General features: G+C 30.4%; 2 protein-coding genes across 2 annotated transcripts; both read left to right on the top strand.

Moving 5' to 3' along the window:
• Positions 1 to 4,495: 4,495 nt before the first annotated feature.
• LOC107864274 (glycosyl hydrolase 5 family protein) lies at positions 4,496 to 6,993 on the top strand. Its single transcript, XM_016710610.2, has 3 exons — positions 4,496 to 5,068; positions 5,604 to 6,201; positions 6,555 to 6,993. Exons 1-3 carry the CDS (start codon positions 4,502 to 4,504, stop codon positions 6,968 to 6,970), a joined length of 1,581 nt encoding a protein of 526 aa, XP_016566096.2. The 5' UTR covers positions 4,496 to 4,501; the 3' UTR covers positions 6,971 to 6,993.
• Positions 6,994 to 7,700: 707 nt separating this feature from the next.
• Positions 7,701 to 10,468, top strand: LOC107839435 (glycosyl hydrolase 5 family protein). Its single transcript, XM_016683298.2, has 3 exons — positions 7,701 to 8,380; positions 8,889 to 9,489; positions 9,891 to 10,468. Exons 1-3 carry the CDS (start codon positions 7,814 to 7,816, stop codon positions 10,304 to 10,306), a joined length of 1,584 nt encoding a protein of 527 aa, XP_016538784.2. The 5' UTR covers positions 7,701 to 7,813; the 3' UTR covers positions 10,307 to 10,468.
• The last annotated feature ends 10,165 nt before the right edge of the window (positions 10,469 to 20,633 follow it).

The raw sequence follows: 20,633 nt of genomic DNA, 5'->3' as shown, positions 1-20,633 counted from the left end.
TATTGAGATACCTAGTTAGTTTTTAATACATCGAATGAACATATACTTTTTTATATTTTATTTTTATTTTTATAAAAATAAAAAGATAATTTTTGAAAAATTATATACTCAAATATAATAAATTAAAGTAGTTATGACAAAAAAAGAAAATACACAATAAAGAAAGCATGATCAATTAATAAGAAAAACATAGTAAAAGGCATTTGAAGGAAACTAATAACATCGGTGAAATATTATTATATTGATACATAATAGACAACATATATACATGATAAGCAACAGATGATTACAAATATCAAAAGTAAGAATCAGTTACAATAGATGTGATGCTTTTAAATTATCGTAAATTTTGAAACTTGTGGATAACAGCGAGCTCATCTCTTTGTGTTCTTTTTCACTTAAAATGATTTAGTTTGCTTGATTCTCGAAACCAAACTTATAATTGAAACCACAAATTTCTTAATCAATCAATTTAATTTATATATGCTTGGTGAATAAAAAAATTTATATGTATTTCAATTAATTACCAGATAACAGCCTACTTTCGATCAACACATATATCGAATAATATAAAACAAAAAATACCCTATATATTTAGACAAATACAAAAATGACATTTTCCATTGGCTAGTGTGAACTTATAGGGTGTGTTTGGTATAATGGAAAATGTTTTCTTATTTTCCCTTATTTGGTTATAGTTGGATGTTGGGAAAATGTTTTCCATAACAACTCATTTTTCTCCATTTGAGGAAAATGACTTTCCTCATAGATCAAGGAAAGTCATTTTCTGGAAAACGACAAATGTAACTTATGCTTCCACCCCCACCCCAACAACGCTCACATTCATATTTATCAAAAAATTCACATTACTTGGATTTTTTCACTGTGCTTTGCTTCAATTTTTCACTGCTTGAAACAAAAAATAGTGAAGCTCAAATTTTTTTCTTTTTCAATATTCGTTGAATGTATTGTTATTTTCATACGCATAGAGGAAGACTTACCTATGTTACTTTTGCTAATTGCATATTTCATTTTGCCATCGATATAGCTTGTTTTCACAAGGCTGAATAGTTTATCGTTCCGTTGTATTTCTATTAATTGTAGTATCTTGAAATTGTCCTAACAAAATGTTAGAAAAATGTCTCCTATATTTGCTAATTAGTAGTTGATTAAATTTAGTGATTGTAATATTTTAGTATTCGATATTGATAATATTTGTTATGCTTAAATTAGTTCTTATAAATTGTTGAGTTGCTAGAGGCACTGATATACTCAGTTAGTAATATTTTCTAAAAAATAGTTTTTCACTCATCAATCAAACACTAGAAAATATTTTTCTAAAAAATATTTTCTACTCACCAATCAAACACCAAAAAATATTTTTCACTCACCAACCAAACGTAAAAAAAATAAATAAAAAACAACAACTTCTTTTTGAGAAAACCTTTTTTCAGGAAAACATTTTTGATGGAAAATATTTTGCATCATACCAAACACACTCATAGAAACATACAATTTTACCAATTGAAAATCCAGTATTTAGTCAGTATCATAAGGATCAACATTGATATTACTCAATAATTGAAGGGCTAAATTAAATTTTCTCTTTTTTTACATACTTACTTTGTGGAGAAGGTAAAGAGAGATTCTAGTGTGTGAAAGAAATAATCTGGGCCATTAATTTCTCCACGTGGCAGCTGATTTTTATTTTTTATTTTTGGAGCTAAATTGAAAAATGGAAGATACTAGAAGGACGTAAATTTAAAGACAAAATGGGAGCGTGATTGTACTAATACAAAATTGACAATTTCGAGGTGATAATACTATTATGAGATAAAACTAGGAGTACTATATTTTTATACACATCAATAATTTATGCTACTCCCTATCTACTTTTATTTGTATGTGTTAATTTTAATTTTTTGAATAAGCTCAGCACATCAATCATTTAGGTATGTTAGTTTTTTTTTTTTCTATTTTTAATGTGAGACTACGTTGAATAATTTTTTCACGAGCTAAGTTTTTTTTTTTTTTTTTTATGAATTCTTCCCATATTTATAAGCTAACTTGAAGATTAATTATAACCACTCAAATATTTATGGCAATCAAAATTACAAACTTCATTTTGTGTATGTAATCTCCATATAAAAGATAAAAAAAGATACAATTTCATGCTTCATCAAGTTATAATTATAACCATTTAAATTCACTCAATATTTATGGCGATCAAAGCTACAAACTTTATTTTGTGTATATATATCTCTATATAAAAGATAAAGATACAATATCATGCTTCACTGACTTAAAATAATTTTAAAACATTTTTAATATGATCAAAGATCATAAATAAAATTAGAAGATGCATCAAGCCACTTTCAACACTATCACAAAAAGAAAAAAGAGAAATTTTTAAATTTCGTTTTTGTGGATTAGTGGATAGTTGACATGTAGAGGGAAAAAAATACATTATAAAGAACTAAATATAGTGTACTACTTTCTAGAAGTTGTTTTGTTTTCTCAAGGAAGGAGGTCAAGCCATACATTTGTAGTCATCTAATTCATATTTTATATTATAAGCAATTTACGTGCAAATCAGTTAAGGCACTTTAGAATAATTAATTTGGAATTTCATTAGAATATTAAGACAGCGGACAACCGATATATTACTTATAGAAAAAAAATACTTACGTTGAGAATTCACACATCAAGTTTTAAATTTGTGAACTAACACTTGTATACAAGAAAATATTATAAATCATAGTATTATTTCTTATTAAATGTAATTTGAAAATATCATACTATCTGAATTATAAAATGATACTTTGGTACTATTATTAGTTTTTATATGGACAATTTCCAACCCACGATTTCTCTTTCAAACTTCTCGTATTTTATTTTTGTCCTTTTGGATTACTTTCGAAGAAATTCTTTATTAAGTAAATGTTTTCGATATTTGTTCGGATTGATTGGACTCTAAGACTTAAGAATATCAACAGGAAACTAACAAGAAAAAAGAAGAAAAAAGAGTTTCTCTTTCACTATGTACGATATTATATTGTAAAAACGAAAAATATTTTTTTTTCTTTTAATAATATGTCTAAAGTATATTGCAAAGAAAATAAATATGTATTCGTGTACTCCCACATAGGGGTGTCTGAGGAGGTTAAAGTGCATGCATTCCGTACCGCGATCTTCAAATAATTAGAGAGGTTGTTTTTTATAGATCGTTGGCTCATAACAGAAAAAACAGCAAACAAAGTCATAATAAAACATGAAATAGGATTAAATAGCAGAAATAAGACACCTATAGAGTAGTACTATATACTATCTGACCGAAAGCACACACCTCACCGAAATCGTCCTAACTAGAAATTCCAACCTACGAGCAAAGTCCTGCGACTACTAGCATGGCTATCCCAAAACACTCATATCTACCGGCAACGACTCACCCACACGAACTAGCCCTCTAATCTAATTCACGTCCTCCATAACTTTCTATCCAGAGTCATGTTCTTAGTAAGCTATAACTTCTCCCCATGACATGTCTAATCACTTTTCTTCATCATTTTTTCAACCTACCTCTATCCCACCTGAAACCATCCATAACCAATCTCTCACACTCGTGAATTGAGGCATCAATGTCCCAAATTATCTCAACCTCACTTCCCGCGCGACGTCTAATACAAATAATTTATTAAATTCAAATCCACATATATTTTGCACCAATTCTCTCCGTCCAAACCGACAATAGGAAGATGATAAAAGTCACATGAGCAGCTTTGCAATTAAGAAATTGAGATTAGAAATTGGTCCCACTGCTTATATTTTGAAAATTAATTAGAACCTCATATTCTCTCCATAGAATTTCATTTGCTATTAGTTATGGCTTGCCTTATTTAAATAAACTTTATTATCAAACTAATTGTAATTTGTAAGAAATGGTCATTACCTAATTGTAGCGTATTATACTGTTATTTTAAGCACAAGATCGATATTGCTCGTTACTTATATTGTTATGTGATAACAAAAGGTCGCATGATTTTTGTATATAACAATCATTTTGGTTTGATCACCTCATTATTCTTTTCTTTTCTTTTTAGTTTAACTTTGCTTATTGTTTAATTTATAATGACTTTATAGTCAATCTCTTTAAATTGCTCGTGTGTGACATTCTGTAGCGACAAGATATACAGGATGTAGATTATACTCTTACCTACTACTACTATTGATGAAGAACTGGCGTATATTTGAACAAAAACATATTACAAATTCAACATGTTATAGCAAATTAACCGTGTTGTTTCATAACCAGATTTACTTATAACATATATTACCTACAATTTACCTAAATGTATCTTTTAGGTCACCTGATAGGATGCACATTCTTTAAAACACGTTTTATTTTATTCGATCAAATCGACATTAAGTTCTCCTATAAATACATGAGCTCAAGTAATTCTTCTTTGTTCTCTTAATTCAGTTGAAACTACTAAGAATAAACATGACAAAATTAGCCACAACTTTTATTTTTCTTTGCACTTTTGTAACTTTTTCTCATTGCTTACCATTATCAACTAGTTCAAGATGGATAATAGATGATGAAAGTGGTAAAAGAGTGAAATTAGTTTGTGTAAATTGGGCCGGTCACTTACAAACCATGTTACCGGAAGGCCTGGATCAGCAGCCCATTAGCCATATTGCTAGGCACATATCATTAATGGGCTTCAATTGTGTTCGTCTTACATGGGCTACTTACATGTTCACTCGATATTCAAATCTTACCGTGGCCCAATCGTTTATGAACAATGGGCTTCATGATGCTATATCAAGAATAGAGAAGAAGAATCCCCATCTTTTGGGCCTTACTGTTGTTAAGGCCCAATGGACCGTGATTAAGGAGTTGGGCCGCCATGGTGTTATGTTGGTTCTTGACAATCATGTTAGTGAGCCCATGTGGTGTTGTGGAAGTAATGATGGGAATGGATTTTGGGGAGATAAGTATTTTCAACCTGAAGAATGGTTGGAAGGCTTAGATATTGTTGCTAAAATATACAAGGATTTACCAATGGTATGTTTTAGTCTTACTTATTTTGTTTATATATTAGTATTTTCTTAACGTAACCTCTGCCAGAAATATAAGTTAACACTGAACCCGGCCACATATCGTGGGAGTTCAAGTGCTATAGACTACCCTATTAATTCAAATATATTAAGACACAGTAAGATGGACTAGACTAATAGATCGAAGTTGAGAAAAGAATACATATCCTCAATTTGTTTTACATTTTGAACATTAAGAGATTTGAAAAGTAGACACATAAGATTTTCAACTCGACAAAATGTGTGATCTTCTCTTTGTTTTGATTTTTTTAACATTAGAGCATATGTGATGTAGCAATGTTGTTCTCATGTGTAGATAACTAGTCTACTTCATAGTTAAACGTCAAGATTTAAATGATCTTATTACTTGTGTTGATTCTTCTCTTTCTCGCTCTTCTTCCTCTAAATCTTTAATATAATTTTTCTTAACAGTAAATTCATTATTTTTGTTTGCATTCATGCCGCAAAATTATTATTGATTTTCATTTACTATTTGTATCTAGGTTATTGGCGTAAGTCTACGTAACGAGCTACGTGGTCCACTTCAAAATCAAAATGTATGGTATGAGAATGTTGAGAAAGGTGCAAAAACAATTCATAGGGCTAACCCTAATCTTCTAATAATCATATCAGGATTAAATTATGATCTTGATTTTACCTTCTTAAAACAAAAACCATTAAACCTACACATGAGAAATAAAATCGTATACGAGATTCATCGTTACGCGTTTACCAAGGGACAAGCTAATTGGTTTTTAACCCAACCACTAAACAAGGTTTGTGATACAATTAAAGAAGAGATTATGAACGTATCAGGATTTTTGCTTAGGGGGGAAAATGCAGCACCTTTATTTTTTAGTGAATTTGGAGGTGACCAAAGGGGTATGAACCCTTCTAGCAATAGGTTCATGGGCTGCATTCTTTCATTCTTAGCGGATTTGGATTTGGATTGGGCCGTTTGGGCCTTGCAGGGTAACTATTATACCCGACAAGGTGTACCGGGTATGGAGGAGCCGTTTGGGATGTTCAATTATACGTGGAATTCTCTTACAAGTCCTCAATATCATGCAAAGTTACAACTCATTCAACAAAATCTCCGAGGTAAAAAACTCTCCTCGGTGAAAATTCCGACTATGTCACTGGCCTGACTCCATCATTAGTTACTTACCATCATCTTTATAATTGATTCGATAATGTAAAAGAAATGTATATTGATTCGAACGACTTTGAGCAAGAGACCGACACAAGTGGGTAGGTAGAGAATACCTAGGGACGCGAGACAACTCTCTCTAAGGAACTCGGCAAAATAGCCTCGTAACTTCGGGAGAAGGGGTGCCTCTTCACATCACAAAGGGGGTCGCAGTGACCAGGCCCGGGCCACTGTCTACATATTTAGTCACGAGCCTAAATTTAATTTCATTATGTTAACTCCTTGTGTTTATGCATGCATTTAGATCCAAAATCAAAGCAACCAATGTACCACTTATTGTATCATCCACAAAGTGGCAAGTGCTTGAATGTTGCACCCAACAATGTTGTATATGCAAGCGATTGCATTAGAGCTAGCCGATGGAGCCACGATGGAGACGACACGCCGATCCAACTAACCGGAACATCCTTGTGCCTTACAACATCAAGAGAGGGACTGCCTGTAACACTTTCAACAGACTGCAATGAGCAAAGTACATGGAAACTTGCTTCAAATTATCAGCTTTCAAACATTGATGAGAATGGGATGGAGTTGTGTTTGGAGTATGATACTTATTCTTCTTCTTCTAAAGTTTTGGTTAGGAAATGTGTTGGCTTAGATGGAAAAAGTATTGATAATCCTCAAACTCAATGGTTCAAGTTTGTGTCAGCCAATGTTTAGTAGAATTCAAAATATTTTTTCGATACGAGCTCACATGTGGAATCACGTTGAGTATGTTAATGTATTGACACGAGAAGAATTGTAACTTATTATATTTTTCGTATAGCTTTTAAATATATAGATTTTAATTCTAAAATATTAAGTTGATTTAATCCAATTAATTTACTCCCTGAGAGTGAAAGTTATCACTTAAATTGAAACCAATTAATTGAATAATAGGTCGTTCAAAATTTAAAGTGATCTACATATATACAAATATAGAATATATTCTTGTATCTATTAACAAAGAGAATGTGTATCTTGTGAACCAAACCATATTACAAATTTAACGCGTTATCGTAAACTATCTATTTTATTTTTCAAACCAATTTTACTTGTAATGGGAAATTATCGTTAATTTATCTTGTAGGTACGTAACCTGTCTTGGTACAAATTAAGAGATTGTGCTTCTTTGAACCAAAATATACTACAAATTCAACCCGTTATTGCAAATTATCTGTTTTTTTCTTTAGAAAAACTAATTTTTTTTTTTCATAATATGATAAATTAAGTATTATTTATCCGTTAGATAACCTGATAGGATACAAATTCTGTTAAGCTATTATTCCATTTATAATTTGAACAGAACTCTTCATAATAGATTAAATACGTAGGTCTTTTTTGAGATAAATTTGGTTTTGTCCAATCACATCAACATTAACTACTCCTATAAATATTTGAGCTCAATAAATTCTTCATCAAATTTATCCTCTTTGATACTACTACCACTACAACAACAATAAGATCCTCTAGTAGGTTGTTTCCGATAGGGCCTCTAGTAGGTTGTTTTCGATAAGAAAAAAAATGGAAAAATTAGCCACAATTTTTATTTTTCTTTTCTCTTTTGTAGCTTTTTCTCATTGTTTACCATTATCAACAAGTTCGAGATGGATAGTAGATGATGCAACTGGTGAAAGAGTGAAATTAGTTTGTGGAAATTGGCCTGGCCATATAGAAACCATGTTACCAGAAGGCCTAGATCTAAAGCCCGTTAGCCATATTGCTAGGCACATATCATTAATGGGCTTCAATTGTGTTCGTCTTACATGGGCTACTTACATGTTCACTCGATATTCAAATCTCACTGTGGTCCAATCTTTTATGAACAATGGGCTTCATGATGCTATGTCAGGAATAGCAAGGAACAATCCACAACTATTGGGCCTTACTCTTGTTGAGGCCCAACGGGCTGTGATTGAAGAATTGGGCCGTCATGGTGTTATGTCTGTTCTTGATAATCATGTTAGTAAGCCCACTTACTGTTGTGGGAGTGATGATGGGAATGGTTTTTGGGGTGACAAGTATTTTCAACCTAAAGAATGGTTAAAAGGCATGGATATTGTTGCTAAACAATACAAGAATTTACCAATGGTATGTTTACTCATACTTATTTTGTCTATATTATTGTGTTTCTTAATTCGAAATTTGTTGAGAAATAAAAATATACATGAGTAAAGAAGACATACTCTTAATTCGTTTTATATTCTGAATAATGGTAGATAACTAGTCGAGTTCATATATAGTTTGATGTCAAGATCTAACTAGTCGTTTTATGTTACAACTGGATGGCAGCCCGGCCTATATTTCTTTATTTTTTTGGATCATCCTTTGACAATGTTGTTCTCATTGGTAGATAACTAGTCATCATCATATTAGTTTAATGTCAACATCTAAACAATCTCTTACCTTTCTGTATTATATATCTTTCAATTTCTTCTTTTTTCCACGTCTCTTCCTCTAATTAATCTTCAATACAATTTTCCTCAATTGAAATTCTTTACTTTTTTAAAAGTAATACTAATTTCTTTAGTTATCCCTTCATTATTTTCTTGTATTATTCCATAAGTTAATTGATTTTCATTTATTATTTTCTTTCTAGGTTATTGGCATTAGTCTACGCAACGAGCTACGTGGTCCTCTTCAAAATGAAAGTGTATGGTATGAGAATGTTGAGAAAGGTGCCAAAACAATTCATAGGGCTAATCCTAATCTTCTAATAATCATATCTGGATTAGATTATAGTATTGATTTTACCTTCCTAAAACAAAAGCCCTTGAACTTATTCAACATGAGAAATAAAATCGTATACGAGACTCATCGTTACGCATTCACCAAGAAACAAACTGATTTGTTCTTAACTCAACCACTAAACAAGGTTTGTGAGACAATTAAGGAAGAGATTATGAACAAATCAGGTTTTTTGCTTAAGGGGAAAAATGCAGCACCATTGTTTATTAGTGAATTTGGAGGTGACCAAAGGTTAACGAACCAGGCTGACAATTACTTCATGGGTTGCTTTCTATTATTTTTAGCTGAATTGGATTTGGATTGGGCTGTTTGGACCTTGCAAGGTAATTATTATATTCGAGATGGTGTATCGAATTCGGAGGAGATGTATGGGATGTTTAATTCTACGTGGAATTCTCTTCGAAGTCCTGAATATCATGCAAAGTTACAACTTGTTCTACAAAAACTCCAAGGTATAATTTCTATTTTGTTACTATTTCCTCCTAATTTGTACACAATCAGGTCGATTATAGGGTAATTATCGGTAAATTTTACTATCACATGTTAAAGTATAGTATAGAAATTCTTAACATTGTTAGGGCATGCATGTAACCAAAGTACTTTCATTATGTTTATTAACACCACTTTTTTTTTTTTGTATGTTTGTTCTACAAAATCTTCAAGGTATGATTTTTCTTTTGTTAATTTCCCCCCTAATTTGTACACAATCAGGTCGATTATAAGGTAATTATCGATAAATCTTACTATCACATGTTGAAGTATAGTATAGAAATTTTTTACATTGTTAGGGCATGTAATTAAAGTCCTTTCATTATGTTTATTAACAAACATTGTTGTTTTTTGAATGCTTTAGATCCAAAATCAAAGAAACCAATGTACCACTTATTGTACCATCCACAAAGTGGCAAGTGCTTGACTATTGCACCCAACAATGTTGTATATGCAAGTGATTGCATTGGAGCTAGCCGATGGAGCCACGATGGAGATGGCACGCCGATCCGATTAACCGGAACATCTTTGTGCCTTACAGCATCAAGAGAGGGCTTGCCTATAACAATTTCAACAGATTGCAATGAGCAAAGTACATGGAAACTTGCTTCAAATTATCAACTTTCAAATATTGATGAGAATGGGAAAGAGTTGTGTTTGGATTATGACACATATTATTCTTCTTCTAAAGTTTTGGTTAGGAAGTGTGTTGGCTTAGATGGAAAAAATATTGATAATCCTCAAACTCAATGGTTCAAGTTTGTCTCGATCAATGTTTAGTAGAGTTCATTATTAGTCTTTTTATAGGTGAACCTTTTTAGGCAGGTACCTTTTAGGTTATGTCTTTGTTTAAATCTTCTTGTTGAAATAATTTCCTTTTTTTTATTTGAACAAGTGACACATCCTTCTTTGAGTATATACTAGTAATATTTTCCCTTTTTACTTGATATTTAATATGTTCTATATCTAATAATGTCTTATTGTGAACCAAGTCGACTTTGTACAGGCCTGTGGATTAGAATTGGTGAATGGGACTGACTTAGTTGGGACTATATTGAGCTAACTAAAATGGTTGAGTGTTTATTTGAGAAATAGGTTCAATTATCAATTGGTTAAATCGGAATCAGGGTTGGACAGAAACAATTGTGCAATTATATTGAATCTTTGGCTTAGTCACTAATTATTCTCTCGTCCTTTCTTATATGTTCTATTGTCTCATCTCCTTCTGACTATTACCTTCTTTGTTTATTATTACGTTGTTGTGTCAATTCTTAATTGTAATTTGGATTCAATTAGTATAATTTAACCTTGTGTTTGTGTTGAAAAAATTGAATTGTTACACGTCCTTCTTAAAATGGCCAGCCATTCTCGTAATTGAAAAAAAAAAATTATGTAAATGACTTGCAAAGAAAGAAAAGAATTTGCTAATATGGTAAGATCTGAAGACTAGAAAAAGAGAAGAACACAAATTTAAATAATGTGAGAATAAGTTGGTAAACTAAAAAGCAACAAAGGTTGATATATTCATCGTCATTTTCTTGTGGTGGAGCCCTTGAAACTTTTCAATGAGGCTATTTTGTTATGTTTGAAATGAGAAAAATTAGGTAGAACTGCGAATCTCTAATATATATTTCTTCCCTCGTATTTTATGTTTCGCCATTTGATCGGACACGAAATTTAAAAAATAAGTAGAGATTTGATATTTTTTACAAATTAATTATTGTTTATTAAAATAATGTATTATTATTGCTTTTAATTAAGTGGGATCAATAAGAATAAAAGTAAAATTATGTCTTTAAATAGTTATTAAATAATAAAAGGTGACATTCTTTTTAATACGGACAGATAAAAAAAATGATGACACATAAAATGAAACGAAGAGTGTATAGTTATACACCCCTAGCATATAGTATGAGTGGAGGTAGCGTAAATTCACTGTCTTTTGACTAGATCATGTATGCATATTAAAATTTTTGTATACTATTCTCTTCATTTGTTTTTACTTATCATTTTATAACATGACAGATCCATTAAGAAAATAACGATTGGCATAGTAATTTTATCATATTGCCCCTAACTGATGTTTAGTAATATGTATTGAAAAATAATTTGAAAATAATTAATGATAAGGATAAAATATGAAAAAAATTTGTGTTTTTCTTTGGGTCAAAAATGACAAGTAAAAATAAAAATTAAATTAAAAAAATGGTCACAAGTACGAAAAAGAGAGTAATATTTATGACTATTTGATAGTAAACCTAACGTGAGTGTATATTAACTTGAGATTATTATAAAAATCTACAAACTTCAAATCCTGTATTTGATATATACAATATATCAACATCTACGAATCTTCCCCTTGTTTTCAGGGATATGACCTCTTTAATCATCAATAAAAGTTGCGGTTTATACAACATATAAACTAAACTTTGTGTCAATATCGGTACTTAATTAAAGTAAGATTATACTAATATGAAATTAAGAACTTTTGATTATAGAAGAGGCAAAAGAAAGAATTAGGGACCCCATCATGGAGCTTTGCAGCATGAGAGAGTAACTAAAGCTACTTTAATACTTAATGGTGTCTTATCCATAATCACGAAGCATTAAGCATTAATAAGTGACAGAATAAACTATATATTATAACTTCAAAGAAACATAATACTCCGGTTTAAATAGGGTTGTGACTTTTATGACGTCCCAAGCTAAAACCTAAAACTCTCATACACATGATCACAAACAAACTAAGCAAAAATAAAATAAAAAACTTTGATTCAGCCAATAATACAAAAGAAAAGTCATTTTATGAAGTCACCTACAAAAACTAACTACTATAAGTTACCACATATGAAAAACAGGCTTAGTAACCTAAAAAAGTGAGACAACAACATATATATATATATGTTGATGAATGGTTATACAACGATCGTCCTTATGAACTAATTTTTCGTGTTATATATGATATAACAAGAGTCGAAGTGTAAAAATACCCAATTTCGAGACTATTGCGTAAAAGATAGCATGTCTATTCATTTTAAAATAACCTCATATCTGTGGTGTCTGAAGTTGCTGATCCTGAAGCTCAGGCACCTATGATTGAATTGTGGTCATTTTTGCTCGAGGTTCAAGCATTTTGCTCCGAAATTTATATGCATATATGCTAAAATTCAGATTTATTTGCTTAAACTTCAGAGAAAAATGCAGGAACAAACAAGCAAACGATACAAGTTTAACTAGTGATTTCCAAATTATTTGCCCGTGAAACTTTGCAAACTAAAAATTGCAAACATAAAATTGAGTGTAAGTGTATATAAATTAATTGAGAATGAAATTGGGAGCTTGGTAATTAAACTCAACTTTAGCAAATGGATGTGATGTAAGAGCTTTTTGACTATGCTTTTTGCACAAAGAGTCCTAAAGCATTGCCCTCTTTATAAGTTGCAAAGCCTGACTTACTTATTCCTGCCCAAATATGTTCTTTCTTTCCAAAAAGTTGAACTGCTACACCAAATATAGAAATTTGTTCAAATTAATTTGTATCTAGAACAGAAAATTCAAATATAAATCATATATCATTGCGAACATATATCTCTTCACAAGTGCTATCGTTTCGACGGCCTAAACTTGAAAATTTTTCAAAGAATTACAAATTGTATAACAAATTTCATAGAATATGCTGAAGTTTAAATTCGTGATGTTGTAATTCAAATTATGACATATTAATATCGATTGTAAGTATATAGTTACTCAAAAGCATATGTTCCTGAATGTTGATGAAAAGAACCATTTGTTTAGATTAGGAAAGTTAGTTGAGGTTTTGGACAATATATAGTCAATTGTTCAATCAATTCAGAAAATATAGTAAGTATATGGTAGGTCCTTACTAAAGTGATTGTAAAGATGTTATGTCAAAACTATATGATAAAAATAAATCACTTGAAGAAGTGATCATTTTTGCAATGTCCTTTCAATATGCTGGAACTATCGATTAGGTGGGGTATTTTTGTAATGAGTGGTAATCAGCTCATTAGTCTGTTAATTTGTCCGATTTCCTAAATCGTAGTCTATAATGTATGACGATTAGGGTTTATACATGCAAAAATTAAAAGAAAAAACGAATGTCTTTGCCCATAGATTATAATAATGTATGATGGCTAGGATTTATACATGCAAAAAAAAAAAAAAGAAATCTCTTTGCATCCTGAGGAGATATCACGAAGCAAAAGCATTTTCTGGCGCCTTGTGATTAACATTATTGCAAATCCACCTGCAAGAGCATTTCAATAAAATTAATGGCTTAAAGGCAAATTTTAATACGAGGCGTTATATACATACAAAAATAATACTCTAATACATTAAAATTGTCTATTTTTTGTTCTTGCATATCAATTGTTTGTGATTTAGTATTTTTAAAAGGCACATTACCTTTAAATTCACATGTTAATATGATTGTTAATAAACATAATGATTAATTCTAATGAATAAGATATTAGACATTTATTTGTAATATTTAACTTGAATGATGTTGATAAAACGTTATTTATTAGTATGAAGTTTGAGTTATTCAATCAAGTGTCCTAAAATATTTCTAGTAATTATTAGTTAGCTTTTTCATTTCTTTATTATTTCTTTTTTTTTTAAAATATTTTTTTCAGACGCCTTTCTCATCCTTCATTATTATTTCAAGTGAAGTAAAAATTATAAAACTTACTATTTAAACTTTTGAGGCCTCATATTCTAGGACCAAAAACAAACATTGTTATGATTGGACAGAATAAGTAATACCACAAGCAAAATAAAAATAAGAAGAACACACAAATTTACGTGAAAATTTTTAACGGAAAAAATCACTGGCATAGGCAGAGGAAATTCACTATGAAGGAGAGGAATACAAGGTGGAGACGATAGTCTCAATTTAGTGTATATGAAAAACCACTCGAAACAGCCCACTAGACGCACTTATATAATATGTGTGCACAAATAAATTCTAAGCCCAAAAACATTCAGGTCCATATCGACCCGATCCCTCCGCTACCACCACAGACCCCACAAAAAATTACAATTATGAATCGCACCGCAAATTTTTCAGGACCGGATCAACAAATTTCGAGTCACAAACTCTAACAAAAATTTTACTAGTCTTATACTTTAACCATCACTGCTTAGGAAAATCCGTAAGCCTCTTGATCAGTATTTATGATTCGAATACTACTGTACGGAACCACTTTCTAGACTAAATATGAATGATTAACTTCAAGTGGAAATGATATTTTTTTCAAGAAAAACTCAATGACAAGTAATATGTGAGTATACCCTAACGTCTATCACAATAAATTAATATAGATAAAGATAAATTCTTGGGCAAAAAAAGTACTACAGTACTATAGTACTTGAATCTTTATAAATAATGAATGTGGGTTTTATTCACGAGCTAACCCTACATATACTTACATTTTCTGCTTTAATGAGACAAAAGTATGTCAGTTCAACTCCATGAATAATAACTATACATACTCTTTCATAGCTAAAATATCAGCAATATTATTTGTAACTGAAGGTCAAATACTTTATCTCATGTTGAGAATGCAAGTGGTAAAAATAGGTACGAGTGACAATATATACCAATAACAACAACAACAAACCCAGTGTATTTTCATCAAATGGGGTCTGGGGGTAGAATGTACGCAGTCCATACTGCTACCTCCAAAGAAGTAAAGAGGTTGTTTTCGATAGACCCCCAGCTCAGTGACAATATATATACCAAATGAAATAATTGATGTGAGTTTCTTTTTTTTTTTTGGTTTTGCACTCTATGTTTAGTATTCTGCTATTTTGTGCGTCTGTTTTTGTTTTTCTTGAACTATTTTGAATTTTATTTTTTTTGAGCTAAGGTTTATCAAAAATAGACTCTCTATCTCAGAGATAGATTGACGTATGCGTACATTCTATCTATTTGAAACTCTATTTTAGTATTAAATTATATTAGGTGTGTTAATACTATTGTACGTCTAATATTTGCATTGAGGCTATTAAATTCATCTTCTATATTGCAAGCCTATTTTTTGAAGTGATGCTTTCAATAAAACTTTGTTCATTAATAGGGAAAAGGTCCCCTATAGCTAGCTGGTATTTTCCGTGCATGTCTTCCACGTGACTTTCCTGCCTAAAATTATGTCAAACAGTCTACGGATGTTGCAGTAAATAACTACTATCATTCACTCATTTAATCTTGTGATTATATATGTGTTGTAAAAATCAAAATAAATATATTGAAACAAAATACATATAATAGAGATATATGTGTGTAATTTTTGGAAATGTATCAAAAAAAGTTTATTGAAAAGGATTTTTGTTTGATGCAGTAGGGCTGACACAAACACTGGATTTCTTCACATGACTATTCTGCAACCACGAATATATACTACAGTATATGTAAGCCTACCATAACATCAAGGACAACTATATAGACTATATAAAGTAATGTATATTTCTTTTTGTTTGATGCTACAAAAAATATTTATGTCAGATTATTTTTAGAAAAAAAAGCCGGTAATAAATATTTTTATCAACGCAGTCACGGTGTGAGCCACGGGCCGAGTCCGGGAGGAGGCGTCACAGAAAATGAATCGAGACATTATGAGGAGGTCAAAGTATCGAAATGCGAACATCCTAAAATTTGAGGCATAAATTAGGCAGAATTTTATTTTACTATCTCAATTTAGGTAAAGCTCGTAATTTCAATATTGTTGCAAAGAGAACGTTTTTTTAAAATAAAAAAAAATTATTTAGGAGCAATATTTAAGTTCTGATTTGGAAAAAGGCTAAACAAATTTGCCAAAAGAAAAGAAAAAAAATTAGAAAGGATAGAGACAGGAGAACAGTTTTGAATTGGGAGAAGGCTAAATATCAGACTGAACTATCAGAAATGACTCATTTATGTCATCCGTTAAAAGTTGGGCTTATTCATATCATCGTCATTTTAAAACTGGTTCATCCATGCCATTAATTTTTAACGGTGATTTTCTAAAAAAACTGCTTTGCCACGTGGCCTCTTATAAAGGTCCACGTCATTTTTTAATTTTTTTATTTTTGTAGTTTTGATCCATTAAGAAGAATTCACCCACGCCCGACCTATCACCTTAACCCATTTTAATATTATTCTTAATTTTGACCCTAGATTTAAACATATATATAATCATTTAGTCTTCGAACATAAAATTTACACACTTGAATACTACGTTTAAAATAATATAGGTTAGAATAATTAATAATTTAAAATGACAAATGAATAAATTGTGATTAAAAATTAATTTGTTTTGACTTTCGAAATTCGAACATCATCACATAATTTAGGACGAAGATAATACCACATAAATGAAGGACCACAACTTTTAATTAGGAAGAATACCTAAAGGACCGTTTGGCCATGAAAATTTTTACCTTTTTTCCAAAAAAAAAATTCGGAGTTGAAAATTGTGGTGTATGACTATGAAAATTCGAAAAATATTTTCGAAAAAATTTTCTGAAAAGGGAAAACAGGTTTTTGTTGTTTTCACAATTTTCCAACTCCAATTTCAACTTTTATTATTATTACATATAACCCCAATCTTTTAAATTTTTACATAAAACTCTCCTTATAACATTACTTTTTCAATATTACATATATAGCAATTTTAAAGAATAAGATAATTATAATTTCAAACTTAATGCTATCCTAATTAATATATATCTCTTTTTCACTCTCATCATTTTTTTTATCCCTTATTTAATTTTCTACCTTATTTAAGACATTATTTTACTGCTAATTTATATTTATACCCATAAATATATAAATTATTATATTTATGTCAATAAATATATAAAGTATTGTATTTATACCCATAAATATATAAAGTATTATATTTATAATAAAATATACAAAATATGTTATATATAAAGTTTATACCATGTATATACCATATACACACATATATAAATACAAAGTTTAAGAAACATACTAAGTATATTTATAATATAAATATACAAAGTATGTTATATATGAAGTTTATACCATGTATATACCATATACACACATATATAAAAATACAAAGTATAAAGAAACATACTAAGAATATTTATATATTTATGGTATATGATATAATATATCATAAATATGCAAAGCATGTTTTACATAGAAATAATTTATTCACACACAGTAAAATCTTTCATGTACAAGAAAATTAAAGAAATAAATTAGCGACGCCTAAAATTTTAATAACAACTCATCATTTCCTATTTTTTAGGAACGAAAAATGAAGGAAATAAATTAAATAAATTTGTTTGAAAGATAATATTTGTTATCTAAAAAATAGGAAGCAGTGATCTGTTCATATAACATCCATATTTAAAATTTTCAAATATGAGAAAACAACTATTAATGTAAATATTATATATGTCATAATTGAAATTCATTAAATATGGCCATGTATATGTAATTATTTTTATAATAGTGGCTAATTGTGTTCTTTTTTCCATTAGTAGGTAAATTTTAATTGGGTGATTTTGATAGTTTGTAAAAGTTTGGGCATAAATTCATATTTAAAAAGTTTTTTCAAAAGTCAAAAAAAAATAATTCAAAAAAGACATTGTCAAACACAACTTCAACTCCAATTTCAACTCCAACTTTAACTCCGAAAAATTTTAGTTTTCATGGCCAAACGGGTACTAAAAATACCTTCTAAATTTGGATTATAAGTTTTATAATTGAATTATTGGTAGTCTTAATTATTTCGTGAATTTGACTATTTGGTAGCATTTATACTCTTTAATGTGGACGAGACGTAGAGCATAATCTTTTTTTGTGCGAGTGGATTCTTTAATATACAATTTAAAGATCTATTACGTAATACCCCGAGTTTTCATGTCATAAACCTCTCATCCTTTCTCATGAGATCAGATCCAGTGCAAAGTAATGGTTACTATAAGTTGACACTCTCGTTTCTATCTTAGCCATATAGTTATTTTTCTTGAGGATTGATGCACTTGCAGACCAGTTCAGTAGCTCATTATTCTTGAAATTCAGTGATTCAGTTATATCAGTTACACATGATAGCTTGAAGACTAATATTCCTTTGTGTTTCAGGTTAATTATCCACATTCGAGGACGAATATTCCCAAGGGGGAGATAATGTAATACCCCGTATTTTCATTCTAGAATTCTAACCGCCGTTCTTGCGCGTCTAAGCTCTAATCCAAGTGATTCTCACGTGAATACAAGTTGCATGATCATTATCCTAGTCTATGGAGTAGTTTAGAGGTGGAAAATGTTTATATCAATGACATAGAACAAGGTTGAGCTAAGACCAATTGATTCATCCAAAGTTTGACATTCGATTCTACAAGGGTCAACTTCAAACGTGAATATCTCTAAACATACATGAAATTTTTCATCCCAAGACCTATCAAATTGTAGATAATTGAATTAGCTTTCCAGCGATACCAATTTTGTAAAAATCCGATACCCGAGAGAAGAGTTATGCCCATTTTTGTTAGAGGCAGTAAGGGTGTGCGATGGTCAATGCACCGCCCAATCAAATGTGTGCGATTGGGAGTACGAGGCATACTTAAATGTCTGCCTTAAGGTCGCACACCTTAAGGTCTGCCATGGATTGTGCGCCGCATACCTCACTTTCAAGTGCCAAAAACACCTCTATATATGTCTATAACATGGGATTAAACTCCCATAACACCAAAATAAGTTTACTTTCTCTCAAAATCACCAAGAACATTCATTAGGGTTTCAACCTAAAAATTCAAATATCTCAAGATTCAACCATGAGTTTTCAATAATTCTTCGAGATTCGAAATCCCCATTTCGAGGGCTACAAGAAACACTCATTATCTTCACGAATAGAGTCCCAAGGTCAAGAGTTCATTCAAAGCTTCAAGTTTAAGGCATGTGGGGTTTTTCAACAAGAACACCCTTTCGTTCTTGTGCCCAAATTGATTTTTCTTTTATGAATATACATGATTTTACATGTTTTGATATGAATTTGAAGCATCAATTTATACCCTATATGGTTTTACATGAGATTGTGATACTCTCTATGTTTTGGAAGTTGAATTGAATGAGAATGATGACATTTTTGTACATAAAGCTGAATTTTTCAGATTTTAAAGTAAGTTATATATATATTTATGATGAAAAGCATGAATCTTGAGAAAATTTAATATGATTTTGATGTATGAGACCTTGAGTCCTAATTGGGATTGTACTTTGAGAAATTATGTGCTATAAGAACAATGAGATTTGAATCTCAAAGATAATTTTCTTTACCAAGATGTATGATTATAAAGCTGAAATTTTAAGTTTTAAGTGATTATTTTTGTGCTTATGTCATAAAGTATGAAACTTTGGAAGGTTTTATGGTGATATTGATGTATGGGTTTTTGAAACCCTATTTCAGATTATTATTTTGAGAAAATCATGTGTTATAAACACCTTGAGTTTAAATAATTTGAGATGATAAAGAAGCTTTGATCTTTTGATCGTAAAAAGGGTTGTTTTAGAAACGGAGATGAGAAAAGAAATTCAATTTTATTGATTTATTATGAAATGGGTAGCATGATAGCTCCCATTGTGAATTGTTGAAAAATTTATTAGTGGATTTTCTTTTGAAAAGATCTGAGCTAAGTCCGGGAGTAGTCTTTAACACCGAGTAGGATGTATAGCAGGATTGGTACTTCCCTAGAACTATGTACCCCCGTAGGTTGTGAGCCTGAGGCTGATTTATATATAGTGATCACTAGTGAATAAAAGATTAAGGTCCTACTCCGATGGCAAGGATAGGACAGCTCTCCCCAATGTGGGTTGGACGTTGGACTCCATGTAACTCTCATGGTTTATATCGGTTATGAAAGACTCCCAATGTGTATATGTGTATTCTCCTATCTAATATGAAAAGTCTTATTCTTCTATCTGAAATGAAAACATATTTGTTTGAAAGACTAAGTTTGAGAAAGTCATTGTTTTTGAAAGATTTAATGAACATATATTTCAAGGAGAATTGTTATGAGATTTGATTGCTTTGATGATTTGGAATCGAGATGGAAGTGAATTGAGATTTAT

This window comes from Capsicum annuum, chromosome 1 (genome assembly GCF_002878395.1).
Source record: "Capsicum annuum cultivar UCD-10X-F1 chromosome 1, UCD10Xv1.1, whole genome shotgun sequence".
NCBI classification, from domain to species: Eukaryota; Viridiplantae; Streptophyta; class Magnoliopsida; order Solanales; family Solanaceae; genus Capsicum; species Capsicum annuum.
The sequence above is the reverse complement of the archived record's forward strand: the minus strand, read 5'-3'. Positions and strand labels throughout refer to the sequence as shown.